This window comes from Echinops telfairi, unplaced genomic scaffold (assembly GCF_000313985.2).
Source record: "Echinops telfairi isolate 266 unplaced genomic scaffold, ASM31398v2 ScPeMD7_22;HRSCAF=79, whole genome shotgun sequence".
In the NCBI taxonomy this organism is placed as follows: Eukaryota; Metazoa; Chordata; class Mammalia; order Afrosoricida; family Tenrecidae; genus Echinops; species Echinops telfairi.
The window spans coordinates 6,773,968-6,784,792 of NW_022103919.1; the positions used below are offsets into that span (position 1 = coordinate 6,773,968).

The window sequence follows — 10,825 nt, forward strand, 5'->3', positions numbered from 1 at the left end:
TGGATTGGGATAACAGTTGTATGAGCCCCTAATAAAATGTTAAAAAAAAAAAAAAAAAAAGACTGCCATGAAAAGAGAATGGAATTTTTCTATGAGTTTTTTGAAGTCTCTTTGTTTGTGTATGGGATCACATTGACAAAAGCATCTCAAAAGATGAGTCAGGAGCCTTGCGGGGCAGTGACCTCATGCTAGTGCGGAAGGAACAACACAAGGAGAGTGAGGATGACTGCAGGCTCAGGGGGTAATCAATGTTCCTAAATGGAACCTGCAGAAACTGTTGAGTTGGTGTACGTTTTGCAATGTACAGTCTCAATAACAACAAAATATATCAAATTTAAAGGGGAAAAAAGCCTATAAAATGGATAAACCCCCAAAAGAAGAACTAATGAAAAGAATTAACTACGTAGTGCCCAGTGAAGATGAGGAGGGGCATGCACAAGGAAAACTGCCAGCTGTGGTTTTTTTGAAGACCACAGAATGCAACGGAGAGCAACGGGATGATTTCTAGAAAAGGCAAAAATCTTTAAAAAAAAGTTTTAAAATGAAAGGGCCATAATGAAAAGCAATTATGATCTTAAAAAGTAGCTTAAAAAGAGAGGAATATAATTTTAAATGGAAATATTTCAATAGTGGAGACCTTTTATAGAAATATCAAAAGTATAGAAGCAGGACCAAGAAGCCAAATGGTTCCTTGTGGTAGTTACACGATCTTGTGTCAACTTGAGGATATTAAGAGTGAAGGTGTGGAGTGTAGCCTGTCAATCAGGTCAGCCTGATGATGCCTTCTTGTGGGTGTGGCCTTCTCATGAGGATTCTGGGAACTTCTCTCTCTCTGCCTCCTTATTCCTGGTGACAAGACACATGGAGCCATGCTGATGGCAGCCACAGCCCTGGAGATGCATCCACCACTGTTGGATCCACAAGACTTTTCACCCACCAGCCTGTGATCTACCTGCACGCAGACTCATTTTATCTGCTGCGTGAGACTGAGGAGGAATTTTATAAACGAATATCAGACATATGGGCTAATCTTGGACTTATAGACTTGATCTGGGATGTTTTCTCAACATACAATTGCTCTTTGACACAAAGCTCTCTCTTACACACTAGTGTCTCTGGATTTGCTCCTCTAGTCAACCTGGTCTAACACATTCCTGTAATCAGGTTGCTTTCAAAGGCCCTATTTACCATCTCCCCAACAGGAATACTTTCCACAGTGTTTCACAGAGTCCACTAAAATACATTCTACAAGGTGGCAAAAGCACACCTGCCCCCACCCGCCATCCTCATCACTTTATCTTTTTGACTCTTCTCTGTCCTCTTTTTACTATCTGACATATTTGCCTTTTTACTGTCCATTTTCCAAAGGTCAAGATGTGTTTCTCTATCTCACGAACATGTGCCCTCTGCTTCGACATCAATAGGGGAACCCGGGTCTGAAGGAATCACAGTGCTGGCAGATACCAAATCAGGCTATGTAAATCACCACGCTCAGTGTGGCTAGAGGAAGACCATCACAGAAACTTGTTGAGCAAAGAGATAATGTTTTAACAGGTTTGCTGGGGAGACAGGGGAAACCCGAGGATGGGAAGCATTCAAAAGAAGCAAGCCATTTCAGAGTAGAGAGAATTCTCCTGCCATCTGTAGAGATCAAACCAGCCATTTAAGAGAGGTAGGTTACTCTAAGCTCCAAATCAAGGAGCCTCCAATTGACCAGAGTCAGGTTTCATCCATTAACTTTGCTGCCAATTCCACTCTGCAGAATTAATGGCCTCTGATGACTGTTGTGCATCCCTTAGCTGTGTGAGCATTAGCTGGTACACTGTGGCTTCTTCTAAAAATGTGGCCGGTGGTCAGAAGCTTTTAGAATGAGAAACCTATACAGAGCACGAGCTCACACTGGAAACCCATCACCTCGGCTTGAATAAAGCTGGCTTGTTAGGTGATCTCAGAGAGGCAGATGCAGCCATCTCCATCTACCTCCTCCCTCCCTGCTGTGGGGGACTGGGTGTCACCACTGGTCAAATGGGCCTGGAAGCTAAAGGAGGTGACTGGGGCAGAGGGACAGTCAAGCTCTGGATATGGAAACTAGTGGGCTTCAGAGTGCTCAGGGAGTGGACCATCAGCCTGGTATCAAGAGGTTGATATGGACATCGAGTGAGAGAATACAGGGAATTATTTTATACAGTCAAACGGACACTAGTTAATAGTATCGGCTAATCATAAAGCAAAAGAGACCTGTACGCAACAGTTAAGTGCTCAGCTGCTAGTCAAAAGGGCAGTGCTTGGAGCCCGTGCAGCGGCTCCACAGAAAAACAGACCTGGTCGTCTGCTCCTGCAAAGGCTACAGCTCAGGCAGTTCTGTTCTGTCCCCTACGGTCGCTATGAGTTGGCACTGACTCAATGGTACACGGTAACCTAATAAAGTAGAGAAGAAATGAAAAGGAATCAAAGATCTAAAAGGGAAAAGGAGAGAAAGAGATCAGAGAAGGGCTATCCTTTATTGAGTGCCTAAGACACCACTTTGCTAAGTTTTTAGCTAGATGATCACAGGAAGGGGCAGTGTTTGTTTCGTCGCACGTAGGGTTGCTAGGAGTCGGGATGGACTGGGTGGCATCTCATAATAATTTTCACCACTAAAGGTGGGGTTGGGGCTGTTTAAGCAACTTGCCCAAGGTCATAGAGCTGTGTGGGATAGAACTGGAATTTGAACTTGGTTTCATCGATACTAGGAACTCTGGTGGTACAGTGAATTATTCATTAGACTGCTAATTACGAGACCAGCAGTTCAAACCAGCAGCTGCTCTCTGCAAGAAAGATGAGACTTTCTATTCCTGTAAAGAATTAAGTCTCAGAAACCCACAGGGGAAGTTCTACTCTGTCTTATCAGGTCATTAAGAGTCGGCACAACTCGACAGCAGTGAGTTTTAAGTTTGAATTTTGGAGATAGGGCAGGAAGAAGTGAAGCAGGAAGTTTTATCAGACATGTAATGGAGGAACTAAAGAAACCGACTAGAGATCACCGAGTCTAAGGCTCATTTGACAAGCAATAATGGCCAGTAGCAGAGAGGAACAGAAAAAGGCGGCTTTCCTGCCTCTTGGTGTAAGCACAGACAGGCTCTGGATGAGAAAGAGGAAGTGAGCGAAAACCTGGTCCTGGTCTCCAGACACGTTCTTGTCTCTTCCTCGGCCAAGCAGCATTCTCCCACTGTGGTGGGGTCGACTCTGACTCACAGAGCTCCTAGAGGACACAGCAGAACTGCCCTGTGAGTTTCTGAAGCTGCAGACCTTAAGGGCGCAGACAGCCTCACCTTTCTCCCAGTGAGCATGGTTGGCGGTTCACACCCACCACCTCTGCTCTGCAAGCAAAAAAGATGTAATGACTACAAATATGTAGAACCAGTCTAGAAAGACAGATATTTTTTGGTTTTTAAGTTAAGAAAATCTGAGCAAGAGAGAAAACCTCTCAGTATCGTAGGAATACTGAGAGCTTTCCCACAAGATTAAGATGAGGTTTAAGTATGACAGCGTTTGAGAAACCACCCAGGACAGTGCCTGGACAAAAAGTAGGCAGAATCTGAAGTTGTACCTCTATCTCCCGATCTTCAATTTTCCACGTATTTAAACAGAGCCAGCCATGTATATTAACAGAAGTAAAAATGAGTAGGGATAGGTGAATATGCTATACACAGTAAGACAGCCACATACATGTTAGTAGATAAGAAATAAAGATAGCAAATGACAATGGTAAGATAGTGCACGTAGGAGCCCTGTAGGTTCATACACTTTGGCAGATTCCCCAATAGTTTCAGTCCTGCCTTTGGGCCTCTGCTCTAAGGAACTCACTTTGTTCCATGCAGGTGACCTGAGGCTGAGTCTACGAAGTCAATCCTTTTAAATGGAAGACTAAAAGGGGCAGCGATATTCTTAGTTGGGTAAGATCACACTTATAGCTCATTGGCTATAAAACAGGGTTTCCCCCCTGAATTTTGTTGCAGCACTGCTACTAAATCCCATAACTTGTACCTTGTAGGTTCCTTTTGTTTCTGGCCTAATTTTTTCCTAAAATGGTGGGGTTGTGCTAGACTGCCAAATACCTTTAACATGCAAAAGATATTTTTATGCATATTTTGTTTCCCCTAATTCTTTTAAAATCTCCACTGGATGCTCTGACTTTTTGCCAGGAAGAAAAAAATGGCAACTATAAGCTTAAAATTTAACTATGATATTTGTCAATTTGGCTCTATGTTTTTCTGACTTTTGGAAGGGCAGGACCATTTTTAAAACATTCCTATAAATAAAAACTTTTTTTAATATGGAAAAAAACAAAACAAACAAAAAAACCCCAGGGGCTTTCAATCTCAGCCCCACTGATGATTTGAATCAGTTAACTCTGGGTGGTGGTGGTGGTGGGGGTGGGGGTGTGTGTGCGCACTCAGGTGAAAATATAGGGCACTGTCGTCTTACCAGCACTTGTGGCCTCTACACTAGATGCCAGTAGTAACTGCTTGACTCTCCAGCTTTGGTAACCACAATGTCTCCAGACATTACCAAATGTCCCTCGGAATTTATAAGAATTCCCAATAAGTGAGGAGCACTTTAGCAGCAAGTCTTCCCTGAGGACCTCTCTTGGGGTAAGGACAATGAATCCAAGAATTCAGTGGCTTAAAGTTTCCTATCAGAATTCACTAAAGCACAGTCATTAGTCAAGTATTTTAATCTGGAGTAATACATAACAAACAAATTAAGTCTGGAATAACTAGATGACAAAGTAGACACTTTTTAAGAGTTTACTATTAAATGCCAATCCAAGGGGTTACTAACATGAATTGCAAAAAAAAAAAAATTTTTTTTAAACCGTGGCACAGACCAAATCCCCCCTTTCTTCAATCTGTAATGTACATCAATATGGAAAGTACAGTCTTTCCCTCTACGTTCCTTTTGCTAACAGATGGGGCAGACAAAACTACTGCATAACATGTTTGCACCCACAGCCTTTAGTTCTTACACTTTTAACTAGAGTCTTAAGGTGTTTTTCTGGTCAACATTAAAAACAAAAATAAATGCACCATGAAATTTAAGTACCATGTGGGAGATAACATGCAGTGCTTGACAATTGCATTAAGTTATCGGTGACAGATTGCTACTATAAATGATGTTAAGCATAACCAGGAAAAGATGAAGGATCCATTTGTCTACAAGGCTGTTTTTATCTTGGATTGCTAAGGTGGTTCTTAAAATTGTACAATTTAAGAGCTGGAATTCATAACTAAATGTGTGAGGTATTAAAAAAATAAACTCTCAGCTGTCAAACAAATCTGCAAACAAAACAAAAACACATAACCCCATTGCCCTCAGGCCAATTTCAACTCAGAGTAACCCTATAGGACAGAATACAACTGCCCTATATGGTTTGTACCTTAAAAACAAGTGCAGGTGTGGTGTTGGACATAGCATCACTAAGAGACGGACTTGGCTCGATGAGACCTAACAATAACAACAACAACAACAACAACAACAGCATAGAGCTTGCAAAGCCGTAATCTTTTTGGAAGCAGATTGCCTCATTTTCCCCACAGAGCCACTGCTAGATTCAATTGCTGACTTCTCAGTTGGCAGCTGTGTGCTTAACCACTGTGATGCCAGGACTACTTTTACTCTGGCTTCCATTAAGGGGCAATATATAGCATCACAAGAGTCCAGACTTTGATATCAGGTGGACTGTATATGAATGCGTTGGCCAAATGCTTCAACTCCCTAAAGCTAGATTTGTTTTCTACAAAAAAAGATTCGACCTCCAAGGGGTGTCAGGAGGATTGCCTAAGTATGATAATGTGCTAGAGCACTTAGCCTGGGACTTGACCAAAGCATCACACAAAGGTGTGTCCACTCTGAAAGTACTTGGTTAGGTGACAAGTCTTCTGTGCCTCATTAGTCTCGCTAAATCTAGATGTCTAAAAAAAGCAGCTTACCCTATGGATGCTTTCCTCTTCTAAACTATTCAGACCATCTCAGCAATTCAAGAGAAGGAAAGCTGGTCTTGAGATATGAGACTCACCCACTTCCTCCTGGAACCCGTTGGAACCAAGCAGCACACCCAAACCAACCCCAGAAAGTATCCCTGGGCTTCTGCCAAGGATATCTGAGCTCTTTCTAAAGACCATGAGGGCTTAAGGTCTTCCTTTTATCCAAAGCATGTTGGTCCCAGAGTTGCCATCCCATCCAACAATCAGCTCATAAAAGATAATACAATTGATGGTTTCCATCCCCAAAACCATGGGACCAGGATTCTGCAGAAGAAGGCAAGGCAAACCCAATTGTTCTTAATGTTACACTGACCTTCTGCCTTTGAGATCTGGAAGCCACAGCACTGGTGGGCATAAATTCTACTGCCTGCTGCTCCAGATCCAAGGGGTTAGGGTAGCCCTCTGGTAGAAATCTGTCTGTTGCCTCCTGGAAGAGAGGAAACCTGGATTCCTACAGAGCTTGAAATGGCCATTTTAAGCTGAAGGGAGGGGCTGATGAAAACCAACAGCTGTCTCAACATATCTGGCTTGAGGTTACTTGTGCTTGAGAACATCTTTGGCTGAACTTTAAGGGGTTTGCATGTTTAAGACTACAGACCTTTTAAAGTCCAATGATGGGTAATCTGGATACCACAAATGTCTCAGTGTATGTGTGTGTGCACCAGGATGATGTGGAATCTTTGGGGCAGGGAGACAGCCTCCTGGAGTGTGGACATGATGCACTGAGATAGTTTAAATGCCCAGAGGATGACACAACTGGAAGAGGAGAACTGTTCTACCCAACTGAGCTGGACTCTGATTAGCATGACAAATACTTCCTAGGCTAAAGCTTCATCTATCCTAAGGGCATTGGAGACCCCATCTAGAAGCATGAAATGCTATGTAATAGGTGTGATATCCTGAACACGCAGGTCCCAGGGAAAGAACTTTAAAATATGACAAGCCAATATTGCTGGACGTAGGCAGAGAGCAGGAGAAAAATGTAGAGAGTCAGCTTACTTTGTTCAGGGGCTTCTCTGAATTCTTCACAGACACCTCGGCTGGTTTTCCCTTCTTTGACGGCGTTCTCTTGATTTTGGGCGAGTGGAATTTGTCCATGAGCTTCATGGTGAAGGAAGAGAGATGAGAACGCTGAGAGTCTGAAAACAAATAGAGCACTGACTGTTAGAGGGCGGAGGGGAAGAAGCTGTGGTCTATTGACCTTTTGTGAAAATGAGCAATTTTCCCAAAACAGTTTCAAAGGAAAGGAAATATGGTTCCACTGAAACATTTGTCTTGTATGTCTCAAGTTCTGAAAATTCTGTCTAGATTAATGCGGTTTAGAATTGTGGAAGTCAAAGGCACTCAAAACAAGTGGGGGGGGGAAGAACTTAGAAATATTTCCAAGTATCCCCCTATTAGAATTTATTTCAGAGGGCAGCACTGAATCTGCAGCTCCGGGAGAGGGACATGTCTGATCAGAGCAGGAGGTGGGGGGGTGTAGGAAGAGAGAATGGAGCACATCCTGGCCTGCCAACCCTTGAGGACAATGTTCCCACTCAGAGTGGCCAGTCCACAGAGAGGACCATATGGCCGGCCACACTATGAGACACGACATCCCTTGCTGACCCATAGCCCTACGGGAGACAACACCGGAGACACTGTGGGAATTCCGCCAATCTCATCCCACCACACCAAGGCAAAACACTGGAGGCATGGAACAGAACAGCAAAGGGAACAGAGCAACAAAGTCCCCAGGGAACACCAAGGATAGACATTGGGGCCAGAGCTTGGCGCCTCAACAGACTTGACTGGAAAACACGCTTAAAGGTCAACAAACCATCCTTGAACTAACTACAATCTTTTCTTTCTTGTTGTTGTGGGTTTTTTTTGTGTGTAATTGATGTCGTTGTTGTTTTTTGTTTTATTTTGTTGCTTGCTTTTGCTGTCTTGTTTTTGTGCGTGTTATCTACACAGGTCTGTCTAAATGAGATAGACTGGATGAACAAGTGGAGGAGAAAACAACAGGACTGATGGTTTGGGGGGGTGAGGGGGGCATGGGAAAGGGGGAGGTGGGAGGAAAGAAAGTGGTGTTAACAACCCCAGGGACAAGGGAACAACAAGTGATCCAAATCAGTGGTGAGGAGGGTATAGGAGGCCTGTAGGGTGTGACCAGGAGTAATGTAACCGAGAGGAAATGCTGTAACCCAAATGAAGGCTGAGCATGATAGTGGGAAGAGAGGAAAGTAAAAGGAAATAGAGGAAAGAGCTAGGAGGTAAAAGGCATTTATAAAGGTCTAAATGCAGGCATGTATATATGTAAATATATTTATATATGAGGATGTGGAAGTGGATCTATGTGCATATACTTATAGGTTTGGTATTGAGGCGGCAGATGGACACTGGGCCTCTGCTCAAGTACTCCCTCAATGCAAGAATACTTTGTTCTATTAAACTGGCATTCCATGATACTCACCTTCCCGACACAATTGCATAAGACAAAGTGAGTGCATAAGCAAATGTGGTGAAGAAAGCTGATGGTGCTTAGCTGTCAAAAGATAAAGCATCCAGGGTCTTAAAAGCTTGAAGGTAAACAAGCGGCCATCTAGCTCAGAAGCAACAAAGTCCACATGTAAGAAGCACACCATGAGGGCAATGAATGTACAAATACGTTGTACACAATTGATGTGTGTATGGATTGTGATAAGAGTTGTATGAGCCCCTAATAAAATGTTTAAAAAATTTTTTAAAAAAAGAAGCACACCAGCCTGAGCGCTCACGAGGTGCTGAAGGGATCAGTTATCAGACATCAAAGAACAAAAAGTCATATAATTGTATGCTCACCTCCCTGATACGATCACTGAAGACAAATGGGTGCATAAGCAAATGTGGCGAAGAAAGCTGATGGTGCCCAGATACCAAAAGATATAGCATCCAGGGTCTTAAAGATTTGAAGGTAAACAAGCGGCCATCTAACTCAAAAGCAACAAAGCCCACATGGAAGAAGCATACCAGCCTGTGGGATCACGAGGTGTTGAAGGGATCAGGTATCAGGCATCATCAAAACAAAAAATCATATCATTGTTCTGAATGAGGGGGAGTGCTGGGTGGAGACCCAAGGCCTATCTGTACGCATCTGGACATCCCCTTGCGGAAGGGTCGTGGGGAGGAGATGAGCCATTCAGGCAGGGTGCAGTGTAGCAATGAAGAAACATACAACTTTTCTTTAGTTCCTAAATGCTTCCTCTCCACCCACTATCATGATCCCAATTTTACCTTACAAATCTGGCCAGACCAGAGGATTTACAGTGGTACTGATGGGAACTAGAAACACAGGGAATCCAGGATGGATGATCCCTTCAGGACCAGTGGCGATACTGAGATGGTGGAGGGAGGGTGGGGTGGAACGGGGGAACCAATTACAAGGATCTACATGTAACCTCCTCCCTGGGGGATGGACAATAGAAAAGTGGGTGAAGGGAGACGTCAGACAGTGCATGATACGACAATGATTTATAAATTATCAAGGGTTCATGAGCGAGGGGGAAGCAGGGGGGTAGGGGAAAAATGAGGAGCTGATGCCAGGGGTTTAAGTGGAAAGCAAATGTTTTGAGAATGATGAGGGCAATGAATGTAGGGATGTACTTTACACAGTTGATGTATATATGGATTGTGATAAGAGTTGTAAGAGCCCCTAAAAAAAAAGGTGCTCAGATTAAAAATAAAAAGAGAATATTTCCAAGTAAACTTAGAAAGTTCCTATGATGTTAAAACAAATGCTCAAGGCAATTACCTATGAAAAAAATAAAGCTTAAACAAACAAAACACAAAGGTATAGAGAAGTAAGAACTGAAAAAACAGGGCCTTTCAAATTAATGTTACCATTTGTCTGTTGAAGAACCTGCAACAGGTGAGATGGGCAAGGTTTCAGAGTTGGTAGCAGAGATGTAAGCAGAACCAAGGTGTTGAAAACTCCCTGGCTGTGTTGAAGGCTAGAAGCTTTCCTGCTAATACCAGGAACAGGACAGGTGTGTCTACTCTGACCACTTCCATTCAACACTGTACTGGAAGTTTGAGTTTGAACAATTAAGCAAGAATACAAAATAAAAGATATGCAGATTGGAAAGGAGGAAGTAAAACTCTCTATTTTTAGATGATATGATTTCATATGTGGAAAATCCCAACCAGTCTATTACAACAATTATTAGAATAAGCTAATTCATCTAGGTTGTAAGACACAAGGTCAATATACAAAAATTATCTTTCTATACACTAGCAATGAATATATTGGAAATGAAATTTAAAAATTTTAATTTTACAAAGAATAAAATATTTAGGTATACATTTAACAAAAATCATACAAAATGTATGCACTGAGAACTACAAAAACAAAAAAAAAAAAGAAAAAACCTACAAAAACAGTGCTGAAAGAAAATAAAGGTCTAAATAAATAGACATGTTATGTTTAAGGAGCAATATACTTATTGTTGTTGAGACTCTACCCAAATGGAGTCAATGCAACTCTTAATCAAATGTCAGCAGTTTTTTTGTCTTAAGAAATTAAATTGGGAGGGCATAAGATGGAAGAAGCACACCAGCCTATGCGATCATGAGGTGCTGAAGGGATCAGGTATCAGACATCAAAAAACAAAAAATCCTATCATTGTGAATGAGGGGGAGTGCGGAGTGGGGACCCAAAGCCCATCTGTAGGCAACTGGACATCCCCTTAAGGAAGGGTCATGGGGAGGAGCCAGTCAGGGTGCAGTGTAGCAACGATGAAACATACAACTTTCCTCTAGTTCCTAAATGCTTTCTCCCC

The 10,825-nt window shown here is 42.6% G+C and overlaps 1 protein-coding gene across 7 annotated transcripts in view; it reads right to left on the reverse strand.

The window, feature by feature from the left end:
* RAPGEF1 (Rap guanine nucleotide exchange factor 1) overlaps nt 1–10,825 on the reverse strand; it is a 136,090-nt gene that overhangs the window by 78,541 nt on the left and 46,724 nt on the right. For 4 of the 7 annotated variants that reach the window (XM_045288551.1, XM_045288550.1, XM_045288552.1 and 1 more), the window contains exons 2-3: nt 7,026–7,165; nt 6,340–6,453 (exon numbers count right to left, since the gene is read on the reverse strand). In XM_045288551.1, the coding sequence (XP_045144486.1) occupies nt 6,340–6,453; nt 7,026–7,165 (254 nt within the window). The remainder of the gene's footprint in view (nt 1–6,339; nt 6,454–7,025; nt 7,166–10,825) is intronic. The other 3 variants (XM_045288553.1, XM_045288554.1, XM_045288555.1) reach the window with 1 other exon arrangement.